Below are 21930 nucleotides of genomic sequence, written 5' to 3'. Positions count from 1 at the left end.
GGGCACGAAACCATTTCCCAATGGCAGCACAGGAACTAAACCTTCAGTGCAACTCTCACCTTGAACTAAACATCCAAACACTAAGCTGTCTGTCGCAGCTTTGAGTGAGCTGCAGTAATGAGTCTCTCCATCGACTAAAGCTGCCATCATGGTACAAAGCGCTCGTCTGCAGGTTAGAAGGACGGCTCGGTCCATTAGCCTGGTCCTCTAAATGGCCCTGCAGAAGGCCTGGGAATGACAAATGGCTCTCTTGTGGCGTGCCGTTGCAGGATATCCTGTCTATGAATTTAGATTGAGGCAGCGAAGCAAGTTTATAAGCAGTGAAAATTAGCAAATAATGACCCGTGTGACAAGCTCCCGAGAACACAGCGGGCATTAATAACGTACGCTGGCGGGTAAACGTACACGCTGATTATGAAATGTAAGCGCGCGCCAGAGTGATAAGCGCTCGTGTACGCCACTTACGAGGCACGCTGGACCGGACATGGACGCAGAACTCGGAGATGACATGCTTTAATAGTCTCCCATCGTCTGTCGGTCTTAGAGTTGCCCGAAGAGAGAAAGGAAATGTTGATATCGCCAGACGGTCAAGTGCAAACGCTGGCGCGCTCGTGCAGATGCGAATAAAAAGGCGGTCACTAGTGAAAACTAACAGTGAGTGAGCGTGATATCTGCAAAACAGCGCGAGCGAGGTCTCGCGCGGCAAGTCCTACACGGAGAAAAGGATCTGCACACGTGGAAAAATTAAGGCAGACGAATAAGAAAAAAAATGCACCCGACGAAGAATATTTTGCCAACAACATATCAAAACAGGGTTTTTAATTTTTACAATGTTTCCATCTCGTCAGAGATCAGAATACCTCAGACACCAGGTCCACGCGCCACGGCACCGCTCGTGCGCCCTTCTCTTGGGTGGCCGCGCGCTGTAAGCGGAGAGCACTGCGCGACGTTCACAGTGAAAGTTTACCTAAGTGTATTAATAAGACAGCATGATGCAAGCGCTTGAAAGTTGCTTTAAAATAGTCCTTTGGAATAAACGCAGCCAAAACTGTGCGCAGATTGAACTGCACACAAGGATGGATTACGTGACCCTCGAGTAGCGCGCGGGCGTATCCGTTTCCAGCGAACGCGCGTGTTAATTGCAGGAGGCACGCTGATTTCAGACTCGCGCTAGGGCCGTCTGAATCGCAGGCATGTCTTTGTACAGCTCCGGCACGTTTCCTCACCGCTCCTCGCATATTTCAAGATTCGTGTTAGGACATGAAATTAAAAACCGGCAACGTGTGCAGTTTTGGTCGGAAAGAAACATTACATCGAATCACAAGCGCAGTCCGATTCCGTTTCCACATATTTCAGGATATATTCACAAAGATTACAGCTTCACGAGATTACAGTTAATTGGAGCCAGTGAAAAGAAATGAATGCACCAGTGATTACAGCAGGGATTTCAGCGCCCTGACTGAAATATTTGGCACGGCTGCTAATATGACGCACAAGTTGTTTTTGGAGCAGCCTTCCAACACGCGATGAGCCTACTAGAAACCACGAAAACACGCTTTTACTAACGTGATTTAAACTCGAGCTGAGCTGAAACGAATGTGCTTCACGATCTCTGCAGGATGATCGCTACTAAAAACAAAAGAAAATAACCAAATCTGGTGTTGCCAGCACCAGAAGTCTTGTATAGATATTTCCGCAAAATCGAGGAAGAGCAGTGAGTTGCAGCTGGTGTTGGAGCCAGTCTCTTCATAACGCTTACCTTCCATCAAAGTCTGCTCTCGCCACGAGCCACCAAGTCCCCAGCAAAATCAACTTTATTAACATTTCCACGCGCATTTACAGGACGGGCCGTATATCCGACTGTCCGGCGATATCGCAGCAGTTTTTCAACGCGCTGGAAAACAACTCGCGTCCAAGAGTAATTCGGCCCGTCAGAGGGGGTCAGGCGTGGAAGACACGCGACTGCTCATCGACGTTGCGCGCGAGGTGCAGGAGCGCGAGCCGTTGCTTGCCGTGCGCAGCGGTCTGCACTCTGCTGGCTTTGCGGAGACCCACACGTTCACGTGCCCTCTGAGCAAGTTCTTCGCGAACGGCGATTGGCGCATGCCGTAACTCGAGCGCCCGCCTGACTACGCGGTTTGCAGCGTGTGTGTTGGCGATTGCGGAGACGCGGTAAATCCCCAGGCTCATCGAGCCAGCAGCGCTTTTACCCAGTGGCACGTCGCACCCAGCGCTACGCTCGTCTAATGGTGCGAGATGAACATTTGTCATGGATTCCCCCCCTTTTCAGCTGAGCGTAAAGAGACGAAGAATAACATTCCTGGGGTGCACAAAACAGAAGCCTGCAGCTTTACAAACGCGAAAGTCCTCCTCTCGAAGTACACCTAGCGTGATGGGTAGCCTGGTTTATGTTACACAGGCAACTTCGCAACGCGCTAAATCGTCTTGCAACAGTCTAGTATGTGACGGGTCATCTTAGACATAGCAAAACGTTATTGCAACAGGGACACATTATAAAGCTACTTCATTGTATTGAGAGGTTTGCTTGCACACACCCACCGCTGTAGGCTCTCCGTGGAAATGACGTGTAAGGCGTTGTGTAGTAATGCTCAGCGCTGCACGTGCGTTTCTGTGCACGCAGACAAGGACGCTACCGTTTGCTCTTTGTGCTCGAGGCTCCTTATACGTTCTGTATTTCTCCGCTGACGATCTGCGTCCATTTGTGCACAAGACCAACTAGTTTTAACACAGCAGGAGTCCAGCGGGGAGGTTTTTTGCGCACGCCATGTATATGGATGGGTATCGATTCTTTCAAAGTGTTTAAAAGTACGCGTGAAAGTGGCCAAAGCACGCAGGTAAAGATCCTCTAATAAAAATAGCACGCGATGTTCTCATTCCCCATGCTCCATCTCCACTTCCAATTCACGCGGTATCCAAGATATTAGCGCTTTGATCAAACTCTGGGCAGCGTTTAACTGTAGTATCTGGAGCAGCCTCACACGGACCCCGCTCCTGAAGGGTCGAGTCCTTTAGCTACCTGCTACAGTTTGGAAAAACGGAACACTTCTTATTACTGAGGTGCGTTATTGTTGTTATTAGGATTTTATGTTCTGTTATAAGTAACAAACACTTAAACTACTTTTGTAAGTGTTGGAACAGTAAACAGTTATTTTTGCTCCACATTCAAAGTTTGGAACAAAGACTTCAACCAGTCATGCAAACCTTGTGTTGGCTTTTTCTTTTTTTTAGCAACTATATTCATAAATGTACTTTTGCTTTATACAAAAGTCTCTGCCATCTCTGTTTGAGGCCAGAACTTGAAAGCAAAAATCAAATTTTCTATCTACATGCTTAAAGAATACAAGTGTTAGAAGCAGAATATTGTGTCCGTCATTTTAATATCTGCGCATGCTAATGTGTATTCTCTGAATTACTGAACAAAGGCGCATGCTTGCATGAGGACACACACCATTTCTAAAAACAGATCTTGCTCACTGATCTTCACATGTGATGTCTGTGATATTTATCAAGTCGTTTTTATAGCCGTTGTACAGTGCATCAGACATGGGTTTGGGCTTCAGTTGGGCCACATGCCATCTGCAGAGATACTGCAAGGCCACAATCCAACGCTGAAACATTCAATAAGAATAAAAACGTACCTCCTTACCTTAAATACCAAAGACGCTTTTTCCAGCCACACTTATGAACACAAAGCCTACTTGGTATTCAGTAGACGCTCTTCAAAGCTTGAGCCAAGGTTTCAGGCGTTTGTGACAAGCTGAGGATTTGCCAGCATGCCATAAGCACTTTAACATATACGTGCTTTCAGTCCTCAAACACGGTCAGAGCGGTGCAAAAGAAGAGGTGTTTTAGCTATTAATGCACACGTTCCTACTTAAAGGACTGCCCAGGTGCGTGGGGACTGCCTGAGCTAATGATGGCCATGGGGTGAGCGAAACCCAGAAAGTTCAAAGTTCAGTGCTCAGTGGGAAGAACACATGCAACGCATTCTTATTATTCAACAAATGTCCAAAAAAAAAAAGATTCATACAACAGAACAAATGTATTCACTTGCACAATTAACAGCCTTGTTCCAGTATCAGGGAATCCAGTGGCCCATTTTGTAAAAGTGGCTTGTCAGTGTAGCCATCAAACCCAGGGTCATTAGACATGCGCACGCAGCCATGCCGAAGGTAATAACGCGCGTGCGCATGGCCTGTGTGGAAGGCGCCACTTCCATGGCAACTCCCGCCAACTCCAGGGTACGTCCTCCGCTAGTGTCAGCTGCAGGTGAGGCTACCTGAGCTTTCTTCACACAGGACTTCATGTGAGGTTGAACGCTCACTCTTCTGACCGTTGCCAGTGGGAAAACGAATGTGTCACACCAAAGTGCCTTTTCCCACCTGGGAAGCACAAGGAGATGTGGGAATCCTGAGCCGGGAGAAGCTTCCAGTGACGGCATTCCTTCAAAACATTCCTTGAGTAACTGGTATCTTTTTCTTGATACACGGGACGGTCATTCAGTGCTCTAAACACGCAAGTTAAAACATATACATCTGAAAAAACATGTACACAAGGCTAATAACAAGCTTTATGACATGAGTGTCAACTCAAAGAAGTCACATCAGCAGAGATGTAGGTGTGACTGACATCTTCCAAACAGTACTAACAAGAAACATTTAAATGCATGAAGCACTAGAGAAGCCATGTGCATCCTTCAGCCTCATGCTCTCTGCCCAACACACGTCTGCTCATAATACAAGAGACGCTGCACAGAACTGCTAAAACGGAGATAAAAAAAACGGAGTCTTTATTCTGAGAGCGTAACATTAAAAATGAAAAAAAGGACAGTTGAGTCTTCAGTGGGGTGTACATAAATCACACTCATTTTGAATATTAAGAATGAGAGACTGATTAACTGGCTCGATTTGTCAAACTGTAAAAGTCTTCTCTCAGGACAGTGTGCGCAGGCCCATCTCTGCATTCTGTATTTCTGTCATGTGTGTTTTCCAGCTGAAATGATTCCAGCTCGATGGAAGGTGCCTCCATGTGTCCAGCCATTCAGTCTTGGGCAGATTGACTTCACCAGCAGAATTCAGATGAGGTCTGCTAGCCTGGTGTGTGTGTGTGTGTGTGTATGTGTGTGTGTGTGTGTGTGTGTGTGTGTGTGTGTGTGTGTGTGTGCGCGCGCGCACGAGAGAGGATCAGGCCAGCCACTCGGTCTTCAGCGTGACGGACTAGCCTGTCATGGGCTGAGAAAACAGGGTTAGTGTTGGGGTCGGGAATGTGTCTTCAGTAACAGTCCAGTCCTACGGAAGTGGATGAATACAATCGGAGTCCATATATCAGGAACGCTTTGCAGTCTGGAGCCAGGTCACAGCATGCTGTGGTCCAGCGGAATGCTGTGACCTTTACATCATACAGACATTCATCAAATATTCATGACGGTGGAGGTATTAGACACGCACGCTCCTGGATGCTTCCTAAATAAACCTCCTCCACCCCCATGCTGGGGAGAACACAGCACAACATGTCCAGATAGTCATTCATAATTATTTTAATCTAATATTTCTGAAGATAGAAATTTTAAAAATGCAACACTGCTTTCCCACAAGGGCAGAGCAACAGATTACAATGAATCATTTTCTATCAGTAATAACAGGAAGGACGCAGCCTCTTCTGAGATGAGCGCCTTTGTTTTGGGAAATAATGGGAAATAATGATGGAGGAAATGCCAGATGCATAACAGATTCAGACTTCATTTACTTAAAAACGTCTGAGGCAGCATTTTAATTTAGCGCAGTGGCTGTGGACTGTGTAGCGTTGAGGAAACTGAGGCTAGAGTCTAGAGTCAGTCCACATTAAAATGTAAAAGAGTTCTTGCAAATTTAAAACCAAAAACAAAACAATCGCACCACCATCTCAGTGAAAAGTCACATTCGATAACCAGTTCCATCCTGACACCTACGGCTGTCTTACAGAATCTAGTCCAGTTTTACAGGACGATGTTCCTGATGATGGATACGGTCTACGTCCTGTGTTAATGTCCTGCGGTGTCCTTTTCTGCCAGGATCCCAACTAACATGTTGTTCTTTGGCGAGCAGCTCTCCGGTTCCATGGTCATCACCCTCACCGAGTACCCATGAGCCTCTGCGGCCCAGCCACGGTCCAGGTCCACTAGGCCCATGCAGCGTTTCCCTGGCAATGGAGGAAAGGGCGAGCATGAGTCGAGTTGTAAAGCGGGGCTTCCATGAGCCTCGACCAGTCCACCACGTCTGATAGATTAGTGCTCTGCCGCCAGCGCAGTGACAGGGGGTATTGGATTACCTCGGGGCACTCCCACCATTTGCTGACTGTACCCTTCTGTCACTGAGAGGAAACATGAGGCTTGTTTTCTAGGACAGGTTCATCCGTTCCCTAAATACAAGCACTTTCAAGTTATCTGAACAATTCTAATCGCATTATATGTTTACGTGGCAATCCTTTCACTAAAAAGTCCATTTTACACGGCGTCAGTTCTAAGATAATTAGGATTACTGAGAAAACCCAACAGATGCTACAGTAAGGCTTATGCAAATACAAGAGGGGAAGGAGGGGAGAATTCCATCTCTTTTTCGAGCGACCCTAACTGCCCTGCGCGCAAGTCGCACGGTAATGCCCAGCTGTGCTAATTCACCAGCAGAGGCGACGTGAATGCACGTCATCAACACGAACTTACAGGATGAGAGGAACCTCCCAGCCTCAAACATAAGAGGGACAGGGAGCCCAAACGAAGGGGGACGTCCTCTGTGAAGGGACACTTTGGGGCGGGGGGGGGGGGGGGGGGGGGTTATATGCCTGCAGTTGGATGGAGATCAGAGGAGATGGGGGGTGGAGACATTTCAGCAGCTGCTTCGGTCTGCTCTGTCTCCGGCTGCGAGCGGCACTTTCACACTCTTGATTTAGATCGCCGTGAAACGTGGATCAGGAAAATTCTCTGAATGCTTGATAACTTGAGAGGTGAAAGAATTCCGTTTGATTCAGATGGGCAATGAAACTCACAGCGGAAGCAGATCTCCAAAGAGCAGCTGCAACTTTTACGCTGGAGCTGAGCCTTAACTTAACGAACTGTGCAACGAAATGATGATGTCATCACAGCAGTTTGACAGGTCCAGGCAGATTCACCCGCAACTGGACTATAATCAGCCATCACTGTGACCTCTGACCCCAGTGAAACAAGGAAACTCACCAATCGAGCGGCGCTCGGCAGGCAGCTGGACAGCAGTCTGGTCAGCAAACCTACAGAGGATCATGTGCTCCTGAACACACAAACACATACACACACAACCTTCATCTCTAATATTCTAACCCTTTAATTCCTGATGATAAGCGTAACATGAAATGAAGAGTTAAGTGTGAAAAAGTCTCGCACACTGGAGCCCAAACATTCTTCCCGTGCAAGTGCTACTACAGGGAAAAGTCAGTAATAAGTACACTAATCTAAGGCACAGTGGTCAATATCTGAAATCTGTATTCAAAATACGCACCACACTAGGACATTGTCTAGAATAAAGGTCAAATAAGTTTGGCAAGAAACAGAGAGAGCGAAAGAGAGGGAAAGAAAGACAGGAAGAGAGAGAGAGTGAGATGGAAAGAAAGAAAAAGAAAGAAAGTCAAAACCAATGAGATGGTCTACCATCGAAGCCCAATTAATGTCTTAAACGATCCTGTCCTCTGCTCCCCGAGGTCGAGAACACACGGGAGGGACTGCCAGGTAGTTTGACTCGCAGCACATATCAATACCGCACACCATTAGCCTTCTATTACACCAATACGGCATTTGTCACGACGGTGTCAGCGGCCATAAGAGGGGATGGTTGAAGGTGGCATGCTGCATGAGCTACCACAGCACCACAGGCCAATTCGATTGTGATTTCACGTCACTGCAGCTAAGGGCTTCTGATGAGGCGTAATGAAAAAGCACTTAGTATGACGCACTAATGTGTTCAGTGGTCACAGTAAACATCACAAACATTCGCCTTAAGTTCTCGTGTGTGGAGGATTGATTTAGTCCATAAGCGCTGATGAGAATGTCATGGAAAGAGTGTAATTACTCCGCCAGGCAACAGATTTCTCTTATCGAGTTTAATCTCTGGGTCTGATGTCTTCTGAGACAGCACACAGCTCAATCCTCCTACAGATGCTACTTTGGACGTAACCAACAAACATTTAGTCTTCATTGTACAAACATCTTCTTGAAGAAAGACTTCTCTGATTATAAACATCAGTCATGCTGAACTCGATGAGCCCAGCATAAAGCATGAGAAAGGAATGAGAAATGAACGAGAAACGGGAGAAACAAAACAAGAGTCACGCCGGTTTATTTGCATGTCAACACTTAACATTTCACACCTTTAAAGGGCTTGTGATGAGATGGCGCTAATTTCATTGGTTTACGAGATTATTTACGCACCAAAAGAAACACAAGTAAGATTAAAAAAGAAATAAATAAATATATATTTTTAAAAAATTCTATAAAAGAGGACCTCAAGATGTTTAGATGTTTAGATGATGTTTAAATTATCGTTACTGATGCATACATGTTTCAAGGAGATACTTAACAGTCACGCCAGTGGGATTTTGGACATTCTACGTTGTCTTTTTTTTATATCTGTAGCCAGACGTTCAGAAACAGGGCTGGGACCAGAAACCCTGAAGGGCTGCAGAGAAAGGTCGACCCTCAGGTGCCCAGCTAGCACGGCTAACGCGGCTAAGGCGGCTAACACAACTAACGCGCCTAACACAGCTAAGGCGGCTAACACAGCTAACACAGCTAAGGCGGCTAACACAGCTAACACAGCTAAGGTGGCTAACACAGCTAAGGCGGCTAACACAGCTAAGGCGGCTAACACAGCTAACACAGCTAAGGTGGCTAACACAGCTAAGGCGGCTGCGTCTAACTTGCGAAAGGGCCGGGCTCTAAAGAGGGCGGTTTCTGCCCTCAGGGCAGGGGAGACCGATTGTCAGTGAGTTTATCAGGATGTGCACATGTGGAAGAATGAGTGGGGCGGGTACATTTCCTTGAAAAACATACAATTTCCTGCAATTTGCGAGAGTTTTTTCTCTCTCCACGTTTGCCTACTTGGAATGGAAGGAAATGCAGACGTACGGCTAATAATGAGCTGGGACTGTAAAAGCAGGAGCCCTCTACAATCCCAGCACACACAATAATCACTCGACACAGTTCAACTCAGTCTCTGTCCAGTGTGCTCCGGAATAAACAAAAACAAAAACCAACCCCCCCCCCACCCCCCAACCTGTGGCGTGTGGCCAGATGTGTGACGTCCCACGCTCTGGTGGTGATGAAGGTGTGAGGAAGAGCAGAAGTCGTGGCACTTACCTTGCATGTCACCGTCTCTGCAAATTTCTTGCTGTGGAGGGTGATAGTAAAGAGGATTAATATGAGCAGCACTTAATAACACACTGAGGTGTGAATTTAATTAGAAAAATTATGGGCTAGACAATTAATGACTTAGTGAGTGCCAGAAAAAAAGTGTCACAATCCAAAAAAAGAATTGAGAGGGAGTGAGTTGGCATGAAACAACACATGAATCCCATGTTGAGTTGAAACATATGGTACGAACAAAACAATATGAATGTTTAATTTATAATGCAGGCACATAAATGACTGAAATCAGGTGAGAAAACGGAAGGAACATTTGAACAAGAGCTCTGTGTCTGCGTGGCCATTTCAGCGAGGCCCAGGTGTACGGCATGACAAATGGACGATGTGTTTATGCCCAAAAACATGGACGATAAAGACCTACATGTTATAAAACAAGGTCAAAGGTTAGGCTATGTAGGCCAAGACGGTGCCCACAGCGTAATTAATTCCAACAACGCAACACCACTGTCTCCTGCTAGCTTTCTCTTAGCACTAGCACTGCTAAAGCCCCCAGACCTGTGGCTTGTTCAGGATTGCTCAACACGGCGCCGCAGTGTAGCTCGGAAAAGGGAGCCCAAACACACTCACTGTAACGTATCGCCATGGCGAGACACATCAGCTGTCATGCCAGCCGTTCCCATGAACACCACTGCCAACAAGATCGTCGATGGGCCGTTGTCACGGCAACAGCGTGCACACGACAGGAAAACAAGTCTCTTCGGTTTGTTTCGCCCGCCTGGTCCCTGGCTACATTCTCTCATGAGATCGAATTACAGGCTTACATGGCTTACGTGCCAACGACCCTCAGAGATTTTTGGAGGACAGTATTCAATGGAGGGGAAACGACTGATTACTGGGTTTCTTTTTCTTTCTTTCTTTGACGTGAAGTTGGCTCTGGTTGTAGACAAGGGCACCCCGTTGGTGCTACTGTCAGTGCGGGAGAGCTGCCATAGTGCTGACTGACAGCACGCAGACAGAGAGGGGACTTCATCTAATAAAACTTAATAACATGCAAGCACACAGACAGACAGACACTTACATATGAGTGCGGATGAAAGAAGAGACACGCACCCTCACCAGCATGCCCCACACAGAGAAACAGAGAGAGAGAGAGAGAGAGAGAGAGAGAAGGGGAGGAGGAGACATACTCTCACCAACACGCCCCCCCCCACCTGACACACAGAGAGAAAGAAAGAAAAAGAGAGAGAGAGAGAGAGAGAGAGAGAGAGAGAGACTGACCTCCTGGGGAAATTGAACTTGAGTGTGTTCTGGATAAAGCCATAACAGCACGGACTGACCACAAACCCTGCTCTCGCCTGCACACAGCGATCCACCACCATGTCTGTAGCTACGCCGCATGCATGGAGAGCTACCTGCAGGAGAGAGCACACACACACACACATACACCACAGACACACACACACAGATTCACTTAAACTATGAGATGTGTGTGTGACTGTCTGGTTTTGTCTGTGAGTGAGAGTACACAGCTATAGCTATGCTTCATGGACAATCACTCACACTCACACACACACACACACACACACACACACACACATACACACACACACACAACCTATATCCTGCTGGCAGATTCATTCAAAGCATAATTCCCAACACTGGAGAGCTTCTCTCACAGAGTAGAACCGAGAGCTCATTGGTCTGTTAGCAGTTTGAGCACGGAAAGAGCCGTCCTCTGAAGAGCTGTCCAACAGCGCATGACGCCAGTCTCTTCTCTACATATTAGCTGCAAAACGGTTAAAAGTGTTTAAAGGATGGCAGGCACAGAAAACAACCCAACTCCAGCGTCCCTGCAGGGCGACCAGGTCAGGCGTTTAACTTAACCTGCACCTCAGCTTTGGTAGCTACGAGACAACTCAGCTGTGCTCAGGGAAATGAGGTACAAAGGGGTGTGTGTGTGTGTGTGTGTGTCGGGAGGGGGCTGTTTTGCGTGTCTCTCTGCAGTGCTTCCTGTCAAAGCTATACATTGGCACCGCACAAATCCTCACAAGAAAACACCTTAGGAATGTGTCCAATTCTGTGCCAGTCACTCACTGGACTTGTTGCTCATGGTTGCCATGGTAGAGTTCTCGCATCCTTGTGCCACGATCAGGAGCACTGCGGCCACGAGCGCCGGAACCCAAACGGAAAGCACCAGACCTGTCCGCACAGCACTGGATGCTGGATACGGCATCTGACATCTGAATCTGATGAAAACAGCTATGTGTTTAAACTGCCAGCCAATCGATGGCGGCTAACGGCCTCATATTAGGACGCTCGTGGCAGTTGGAGTCTGCGCTGGGTTTTTCCGCTTTCAGATGGAAAATCTCCCCGACTGCTGAAGGTCACCTCTCCTGTTCACACGTGGTCATATGGAAAGCTACTCGGCAGACGCATCAGCGGAGGACTTTGGCACGACAACAAAGACCCGCACCTCAGCTGATGCTCTGGGCCTTTCAGAGAGAAAAGGACACAATGGGGTTAACATCTCAAAGCCTTTTTAGCTAGCCGTTATATAAGGCACTGTTAATGCAACTGAAGCTTCACAAGACACTTCTCTGGGCACACACACACACACACACACACACACACACACACAGACACACACAGACACACACAGACACACACACACACACACACACACACACACACACACACACACACACACACACAGACACACAGACACACAGACACACACACACACACAGACACACACAGACACACACAGACACACACACTCACAGTGAAAAGCTCTTATCTTGGAACATCTTGATAAAAACGACCAGAACGTTATTCAGGTAACAGCTAGGATGAGAGAGCTCCATTAATACATGGGTTTCAGCTCTGACAGTGTGGTCCTGAATCGCTGCACGCTGGCAAAATCGCACGTCCATCACGTGGAAAAAAGAAAAAAAAATCAGTCAATTATTCCGGAGAACGTCAGAGAGCATGAAAGACACGACACGTGACGTGGGCAGCCAAAGAGACAGAGCCGCTTTGTCAAATGTCCCAAAAACCGTGACGCACGCAAGGGGAGAGTAAAGCCTTAACACCTGCGAAACCGAACCTTCTCACATCTGCAGTGTGACATTCACAAAGTTGATCAACAAGAAAAGGCTAATATTCAGGAACAGAAAGTCCACCGACGTTCTGCCCAGGAGTTCAGTACAGCACCGGCGCACTGCAGACATTCCCACGTCTCGTGTCCACATTTCAAGCGCTGGGATCCATCTCTGGAAGGCTCTTACTAAAGTAATGAAGTCAGGATGTGATCCGTCTCGCTGAAGGCCCAGAGGAATGTCATTTGGCACGGGAAAAGACGTGCGTCTCCTCTCCCAAAGCAAAGCATCTCAACCAAACTTCAATCTGCTACAGGACGTTTGCTTTGGTCTCTTTTGCCATAGACGTGCAAGATCAGTGTAACACACATGGTCCGGAGCTCGGTGCACTACTGGACACAAGAGAACGTTCTCCACCGAGGGCGTGCCCTGGACTGGTTTAAACCATCGGTTCCTCACTGGAGAAACACAAGGCAGAATCGTGCAGGACTTCTCCATTAATTTCAGCGCTCTCCTGGTTAGAGCTTTCGTTTTTAATGTGTGACACAGCTGCTGTTTTAAACAGAAGAAGATTCCTGCGTGAAAAAGCCCTCTGTGGTTACAGTGATGCGGACAGTGTCCATGCTGGTGTGCGAGACAGACCCACAGCAGCTGCCCTGGCATCCCCTAGCCAAGCACGCTGCCCACAACACGTTTGCCCTTTTGACTTTTGTCTTTCCACACGGCCGCAGCTAAAAGTAGCACTTGGGCCCAATGGAAAATATTTGTGGGTAACGGTCGTCACAGACCGTGTTGGTGTGTGTGTGTTTGTGTCTCCAACTGGGCTGCAGAAGCAGACAGACTCCAGATCGCTTTAACTCGGCATGCACAAGTGTGCAGAGCGAAGCAGCACTTGTGCAGCATAACGGGCATCGTTTGGCATAATGGGCTTCGTTTGGCAGTGTTCCTCAGCACTTTGTCCCATGAGCTGTGTGCCAGATAGCAGGACAGCCGTGCCCTCTCACACACCTGAAGCAGACTTCCGCTCAACCGGCGCTTGTGTTTCTGGCTAAATCTAGAAAAATAAATTAGCGCTGGTTAGCAAAGCGTGCTGGAGGCAGGTTGGCTAGAGAGCAAAAAGATCAAACAACCAATAAGAACAAACAAATAACACGCACAGAAAACCCAGAGGGTCTGACATGTAGCGGAGGCTAAACCACAACCAGAGCACAGGGGACTGAAGCAGCATTCATACAGGAGCACACGTCAGCGCAACGGGGCGCCCACGTTGTGCCGGGCTAAAGGCCAGCACGCACATCACCACACTGTCTCCGATGAGAGGTGCCCGCTCTGCACAGAGGTGCCCACAGAGAGGTGCTTGCTGCTCAGAATGAATGCCAAGTGTCTCTCTCCATGGTGCGCCAGCTACAGTCACTCATTGTGGCGATGAGCAGACAAAAGCCAGTCAGGAGCCTTTCAGCACAAACCTCTATACGCACGCACACACACACACACACACACACACACACACACACGACGCCCGCACACAACACCCGCACACAACACCCGCTCCACCCAGAGAGGGGCTCACCTAGACATCTGCACTGGGGTTTGGAGATTGGGTCATTTTCCCAAAGTGCATTAAAATAAAACTCCAAAAGAAAACTCCAAAAGACTGTAACAATTAGGCCTATTTCAATAAATCCAAAGCAAGTGAAAATGAAATTTGAGATCAGTATAAATATTGCAGCAAAAATGATGCAGTTCTCCGACTTAATTAACTGCAACTCACAGACACAGACACACACACACACGATGCCCTCCACTGAATAAAGTCTTGGCTGCGCAGGAATGTCAGCAACAGCCGACATAATAAAAGCCTGACAAAAATGAATTTTAATAATACCCCCCCCACACACACACACACACGCATACAGACATCATCATGGCTTTTCAAGATTCCTTTTCCTGCAGAATAGACAAAAAAACTCAGGTCCAGTATAATGAGAGTAAACACTCCCCTATTAAGCAATCATTCCCTAACTCGCTTTCAGCTCTAATGCACAAGTGCCTGCGCAAACAAACAAAGTCATTTGCCCTTTTCCATACGTGCCATCTAAATAATCCTGAGATTCCACCTCGACAGAAGGACAAAGCTTCATCTCGGCACAGCGCACGGAAACACAGGTGCTTGTTTTTAAGTGGCGTCTGCCATCACTCATCAAGGTGCAAAAATCGGGGAACAGAAGTGAAGAAAACTGCAGCGTTCATGGAAAATGACTACAGGCTGCACAGGAACGCTCACTATTACAGGACATGCATGCAGGACACACAGGGAGAGACTGCACTTCTCAGAGCACACGTGAACAAAGTGGAAGCACGCCTTAAACATATCTTCATCTTCACCATCATCATCTCCCTGTGCCTCTACAATGTACTGTGACACTTGTTTATGGAAACAGACACCATTAACTCCTTCATGACTGTTAGTGAGTTTGAGAGAACTCTGAAGTAGGTACGTGGTGTGTGAAAAACAGTAATTGCCAAGGATACTTCTTAATTAGGGCATAATTATGCTTGTGTGTAGTGAGATTGTGGGAGTACAAGCAGAGCTGTGAGTTGGCACTCTGAGGGACTCTGGACAGAAGCAGTCAGTTCACACTGCTTTGGCAGTTTATAATAATAAAAAAAAAAAAAAAATAATAATAATAATAATAATAACAACAACTTATTGCATTTCTCATACTCAAGGTTGCTTTATACGATCCATATATGAAACATACAACAAAGGACAGTCAACCAATCAAAAACCGTATAAGACCAAACAGAAACCTATTCAGAAATTGAGGGTGAGGGGAAAAACTTTTAGCAGCAGTTCACATGAGGAAGGTGAGCGTTTTTAGCTCAGAGTTAAAGGATGTAAGCGCAGAGAAAGAGATTGTGGTGATGCAGTCCATAGTTCTGGAGCCATGGTACAGGGAGACCTGCCCCAGCAGAGACAAGCCTGCGTATAGGAACGCCCAGCATGACCCAAGTGTGCGGGCAGGGCAGCAGGGTGGAGAAGTTCAGCTCACTAAGGAGGAGCAAGTCCGTGCAGAAATCTCTACAGGTGCCGGAGGAGATGAACCCAAACGCGCAGTGGGACAGGTCAGCAGTGTAGACAGTTTTGTTTGGAATACCGCTGATGAGAGAGCAGCAATAATTAAGACAAGGTGAGATGAAGGCGTGAAGCTCAGGCCGAAGACCATGTCACGGATGTCGAAAAAGGCACTTTTAACCTGGGATCTGATGTGGGGTTCAAAGGTGAGTGAGGAGTCAAAAAGTTTGCCAAAATTGGGGTGGGAGTTTGGCAATGGCACCGTCTAGGGTGAGAGTACGAGCAGGACGTTCAGAAATGATGGATTTAGGAGCAGTGAGTAAAACGTTTGGCGTTCATGTTCATCCATTGTTTAAGATCTTGAGTATGAGACAGTGGAGCAGGTAGGTGAGGTAGTAAAAGCGTGTTTCCAGGGAACAGAGGGTGAACACTGAATATTAGACATATACAGAGATTCTGTCCTTTCAGAATGATTTGTGTACAGGCTTCTGCAAAGGATCCTGGGTAGGCTTCAGCATACTTCAGGGTAAGATATATGACCTATCCACCAGGCTCAGGACTGTATAGAAAAACAATCTTCTTTAGGACAAGGTTAAGAGAAGTCTTGGAATGTGGTGGTAACGGGTTCCAACCGGTGCAGGTGTTGAGTATCAGTTTGCATATGTTTTCTAATGCATGGTTTGGATGTAATAGTGGTGAATGCAAACACTAGTATGTAAAAGAATGTGGGGTGAATACATAATCACTTCTGACAAATGTATAAAAAATGCAGCCTTTTTCTGTGACTGTTAGACATTCTCCAGAGGTGCCTCAATAATGCTTGTTAACGTTAAGTTGCAACAAAGGACCGGACCAGCTATTCTCTTTAACTAATTCTGAAGTCTCCATCTTTATTTTAGATTTGAATGTTTAACTTGAAGACTAACTGATTGGAGATTTAGGAATGATGTAGTACAGTGTTAGGTGCTAATATACATCTATGTCATTAGCATAAGAGTGGAAGACCACAGTTGCAAAGGATCTGACTGAGGGGTAGAATATAGACAGTGAAAAGGGCCGAGGACAGCGCCCCGAGTAACATCGTCAGTGTTTCGTGTTAACCAAGGGGTACAAAATGAGATCTATGAGAAATATAAGAAGTGAACAATGCAAGTACAGTTTTGGCAATTCAAATAGCAGAGAGACGGCCATAAAGGTGTCATGATTAACTGTATCAGTGCAGCACTTAAGTCTAGAAGAAGAAGAATACTGAGGACATCTGAATGAGTGGAGAGGAGGAGATGGTTGGTGAGACATAACAGAGCCGTCTAAGTGAAGGTCAGACAGGTCATGAGCATTTTAAAAAGACCTTTTCTAAAAACTTGGCTAGAAAGGGGAGATTAGAAATAGACCGTTAATTATGAAGGACCACTGCAAGTTTTTTAAGAATGGCAGTTACAGCTGAGGTTTTTAGGGCCATAGGAACAAATCCTGAAGCGAAGTGTAAACAGGACTAGAAATAGCTGGAGAACCGTCCATGGGAGAAGCGTGGAGGCAGGGCCAGGCAGAGGAGCCGGCTTTAGAGGCGGGAGACTGGACTGAGACAGGAGTCCCCGTCATCCGCTGCTGTCAGAGCAGAAGGAAAACTGGGAGGTATTTTGCTTTTTTTCTTCTTTTAAAGAATATAAGAAAAATGTCACACTGTTCAACCGTACTGGAAGCGGCTGCAGAAGTTTATTCACAGTGGGAAAAAATATTTTGGGCTTATATGTGGAACTACGGACAAATGAAACATGAATGGGCATCGTTTAGGGATGTGCTATAACTAAGCATGCAGTCTGAGTGCAATACATCATGCACCATAAAGCCAGTTTTAGTTTTCGACGGGTAGTTTTCAAAGCACACAGCTCAGGGGTGAACCACAGGAAGGAACGGCTCGAGGGAACCACGTCTAGTCTTCAGGGTGCTCCTTGAGTATATCAGAGATGGAGCTCTTCTAGAGAGACAGAACGTCGTCATGACAAGAATGTTTAGGAACAGAAGAGCGAACATTGGAGATGCACAGAGAAGGTGAATGGCTTGGATATTACAAAAACAAACGACAGATTGAATACACATCATTAGATTAAGATGGAGGTCATCTCCAGGTTGTCATTAGATTAAGATGGAGGTCATCTCCAGGTTGTCATTAGATTAAGATGGAGGTCATCTCCAGGTTGTCATTAGATTAAGATGGAGGTCATCTCCAGGTTGTCATTAGATTAAGATGGAGGTCATCTCCAGGTTGTCATTAGATTAAGATGGAGGTAATCCCCAGGTTGCTGCCAAATCTCCATAAGAAAAAAACATTTTAAATTTGTTCTGAACATAGAGATTGCTGCGTGTAGACGATCTTTATCTGTAAGGGATCAAAAGGTGAGTAATGCAACATTACGTTTAGAAGTGTAGCTTCCCCCAGAGGACTGGAAGTTAAAATATCAGAGTTAAACCTCGCAGAACAGTTCAGTGAGAAGCGAAACAAAACCACACGAAAATAGAATCCAAAACATAATCCGTCTGGAAGCGGCAGTCACAGGCGCGCCAAGCGCACTGTGACCCGGCCATTTCAGATAACACAAACAGAAGAGTTTTGCGAAACTGTGCATCTAGGATGTCATGAGCGAGTCCTGTGCGGAGGCCTAGCACACACAAGCTCATCTTACCTGTGAATCAGACACTTGTCATTTATTGATTCAACTTTGAAACAACAGTCATAATTCTCTAGAATCTGCATATTTAATATTTTCATATGTGATATTTAAAAAATTAATAGATATGATAGATATATTTAAACGTGAAGAACTTAGCATCAGTAATGGAGCTCTATATGCATGTTATGACACATTCACAAGCCATTCGGTTTGTTTGGCAGCGTATCAGACGGCACCCACCCCTACGTGGAAAGGTCCGGTGAAGTAGTCGAGGTTGGCCTGGATGAAGGACACGTTCGGAAGGCCGAGCTGGGAACTCCTCTCTCTCGCCCTCGCCAGAGACTCTTCCTTGTTTTCCACGAGAATGACCTAGGGGGCTCAAAACAGCCACGTCAGCACACCGTGCTCATTTACACTCAATGGCTCTCAGTTCAAGAGGGTAATTCTCGAATAATCAACTGGACCTTCTACTCTACAGTATTCCATTTAAAATTAATAATACATTTCTCCAAATTCTGATAGTAACTCCATCAGCACAGCTAGAGTTCCTCCCCCTTTAGCTGGACGAGGGCAGAGGGGCTTCCGAACTCACCTGGCACTTGGGAAGTGTGTGCGCCAGCACAATCCCAAGGTGACCCTGAAGACACACACACACACACACACACACACACACAGAGGAGGAGGAGGTGTCAAGAGACGCCACGCTCAGAGGTCAAAGGGCAAGCACCAGCACACCTGTGAACCTGAGACGTGAACACTTGTCTGGGTGCAGCATAATGACGTGAAATACAGAGGAAATAAACAGACCCATTTTAAACGCTGCACATCAAACAATATTAAGATTAACCAATAATAATAACAATAATAATACATTCATTTATAAGTGCCTTTCAAGATACACAAGAGTGTTGTACAAAAAGGCTGAAAGGGGAAAAGCGAATTAAGGTCTAACAATACGGAACAGAAGTAAAAACAACAAAGAAAAGAATAACAAAACACAAAGCACAGAAAAGAAACTAATGAATAAATAAATATGAATACAAAATATGGACCCACAAAACTGCAGTAATTACAACACAAAGAGGTGCGTGTGTGTGTGTGTGCGTGCGTGCGTGCGTGTGCGTGCGTGCGTGTGTGCGGCAGTGTAGCATGTAAATGATTAAAAAGCTTCAGACCGAACCCAATGGGTGATTGAGACACTGTGTGGTGAGATATGACCTGAATACACATGTACAGTATCAGTGATCAGTAACCCTAACCCACAGATTACTGACACTAAACTCAACCCTAACCATTTAGTTTAGTTTTATCCAAAGGGACTTACAGTCAGGACTGAACACAACTTCAGTAATTGGTCTTGTTCAGGGGCCCAACAGTGGCAGGACTTGAACCAGCAACCTTCTGATTATGAGTCAAGTACCTTAACCACTGAGCTACCACTTACCTAACCTTAAGCCTTAGCCCTATCCCACAGATAACGGACACTAGGCTCACTAACCCCATCTCTAGCGGAAGATGCCTGCTCTTTCAGGCGTTTTCCCCAGAGAGGGCTGAACATTGATCTGTGAATGGGATCAGGTATCAACTGTTCAAATTACAGACTGTTTATTGGTTACTTTTGTTAAAAACGTGTAACAGCACAATTTATTCATCTTCTAGAGCCACAGACACATTTACACAAGCCTGTAAGGAATTCTAGTTTTGTACTGTGTCTACTCTGGTACGTCAACCTCTACCACACGCTGTGTTCAGGAACTGTGGGAGTATACACACACACACAAACACTTACTCCGCCACTACAGAAGTCCACAATAGTGTGACCTGGACGGGCCAGCTCCATCACCATGGCAACCAGGTTGTTTAGCTGCTGCTGCTTGCGGACAGCACGAGAGGCAGACATCTTGCCTGGGGAGAGGAAGAGGTGCAGAGGATGAAGACATCACTGGTGTGGTGGGGGGCGGAGCAGGGCAGATACCTGAACACAATTCCCAGCCCACTGCATGCCAGCGTGTACAAGACTACTTGATGAATACTTGATTTTACATGTGAATTTCTAAAGGTGCAGCCCTGGCTGACAGCCTAGCACACTGTGCCTCTGAGTGCCAGGGATCACAACACACTACCTGTCTGCCATTACCCTGACTGCATATTATGAACTTTGATCCATCTCTATATACACACACAGATACATCCCCGGAGGAAACTGCTGAAAACATCAGCTGAAGACAAACAGACCCGAGACACAGGTTAAAAGGACCCTTTTCTTTAAGGAAGTCAGAGTTTTAGACGGCCTGTGGCACAGAGAGAGCTTGGGACAATCCTTCGTGCTACAGGTATGGGGTTGTAACCCCGTGGCGCCATAGCCACACCAACCGAGCACAGAGTGATCCCAAGGAGGCAGGGCCGAGTGCAGAGGAGAGAGTGGCCCGGAGGGAAGATTCTGTGCAGCTAAGCAACGAGCATCAAACTCACACGGTCTCCTGGCACTCATTCCAAAAGGTACTAGACCTCGCTTCCGATACCGTGGCTACCTGAAATCCTGTAGTCAGGCACCATGAACCGTCGTCATCGCCACACCTGAACACACACCTGAACACACACCTGAAACACACCGTGCCCACACGGGCAAATGCATGGCCGCTACTGAGGGCTGGAGGTCTTGGTGAGGGCGTGGCTCCATGTAGGCACAGCGGAATATTCCAGCAATCCAGCTCAAGTGTCTCTCAATGGTGATTAGTAACTCTGTATGCATGCTGTAAAAAAAACCAAAAAACCTAAATACAACACTACGAAAGAGGGAGAGAAAGTGGCAGAGAGGGAAAGAGCTATGAGGCCTACAGATGTGACCGGCCCTGTGATTGGTTGGAGACATTCCTGTCCACGGTTCATCGCACCATGGCAGGCTGCACTAAAACTCCACAAATTACCTTGGAGTCTTCAAACCATCCAAATGGGTCCTGAGCTCTCATAGACAGCTGGACACCCTGGGGCCACAACAGGGAGACGGACGTGTCTACATTCAACGAGTAATAAATGTGTGTGTGTGTGTGTGTGTGTGTGTGTGTGTGTGTGTATGTGAAAGGGTCATTTGACAAAGCTGGAGTGAGAAAATTGAAAGGAGACAATTCCCAATGCCCAACAATTCAGCAACTATAGAAAGCAAACTGCTGGCACTGGACGCGTGGCGTTTGGGGGGGGACTACATCCCATCAAAGAACACTCACAAACACTTCCAGTAAACCAGGCCTCCACTTCCAGTGACTCAGATACTCCGGAAAGGGTTGTGACTAAGTGTGAGGGAGAGAGAGAGGGAGGCTGGAGCAAGGTGAGACAGAGAGGAGAGAAAGAGAGGGAGGGATAGAGACAGAGAGAGAGACAGGCAGATAGAATGTGAATAAAATTCTATCACAGGAATGACAAAAACATAACAAATTGCTCTGCCTGATCCATTTGGCGAGTCAGAGAGGGTGTTGCTCTCACGTAATGCCACAGAACAGTACAGAACAAGGATAATTAGCTTGAAATCGGCCACATTTCCAACTGCCTCAGGGATAAAACTCTATTTTGGGGGGGGTGGGGGGTGGACCTCCAACCGTTTACTTTCGGAATATTCTCCTTGTCAAAAAACTAAACAAAACCATGAGCTATTCACCACAGACAGCAGCTACTCCTTCCAAGAACATGCAGGAACGTGGTTTTATC

The 21930-nt window shown here is 46.7% G+C and overlaps 2 protein-coding genes across 12 annotated transcripts in view; both read right to left on the bottom strand.

Moving 5' to 3' along the window:
* The window catches only part of npnta (nephronectin a), a 31683-nt gene extending 29475 nt beyond the window's left edge, over positions 1–2208 (bottom strand). For 2 of the 7 annotated variants that reach the window (XM_027031743.3, XM_035531519.2), the window contains exon 1: positions 1760–2208. In XM_027031743.3, the coding sequence (XP_026887544.3) occupies positions 1760–1836 (77 nt within the window). In that variant the 5' untranslated portion in view covers positions 1837–2208. The remainder of the gene's footprint in view (positions 1–1759) is intronic. The other 5 variants (XM_035531521.2, XM_035531520.2, XM_035531523.2 and 2 more) reach the window with 3 other exon arrangements.
* Positions 2209–4793: 2585 nt separating this feature from the next.
* gstcd (glutathione S-transferase, C-terminal domain containing) overlaps positions 4794–21930 on the bottom strand; it is a 42177-nt gene continuing 25040 nt past the window's right edge. Inside the window, exons 5-11 of one of the 5 annotated variants that reach the window (XM_027031744.3) lie at positions 20018–20133; positions 18821–18865; positions 18469–18597; positions 10664–10797; positions 9380–9410; positions 7229–7298; positions 4794–6198 (exon numbers count right to left, since the gene is read on the bottom strand). In XM_027031744.3, coding sequence (XP_026887545.3) covers positions 6041–6198; positions 7229–7298; positions 9380–9410; positions 10664–10797; positions 18469–18597; positions 18821–18865; positions 20018–20133 — 683 coding nt within the window. In that variant the 3' untranslated portion in view covers positions 4794–6040. The other 4 variants (XR_014126325.1, XM_081724217.1, XM_081724219.1 and 1 more) reach the window with 4 other exon arrangements.

Source organism: Electrophorus electricus, chromosome 12 (genome assembly GCF_041902795.1).
Source record: "Electrophorus electricus isolate QZ-2024a chromosome 12, ASM4190279v1, whole genome shotgun sequence".
Taxonomy (NCBI): domain Eukaryota; kingdom Metazoa; phylum Chordata; class Actinopteri; order Gymnotiformes; family Gymnotidae; genus Electrophorus; species Electrophorus electricus.
This window is presented reverse-complemented; position numbering and strand designations above follow the sequence as displayed.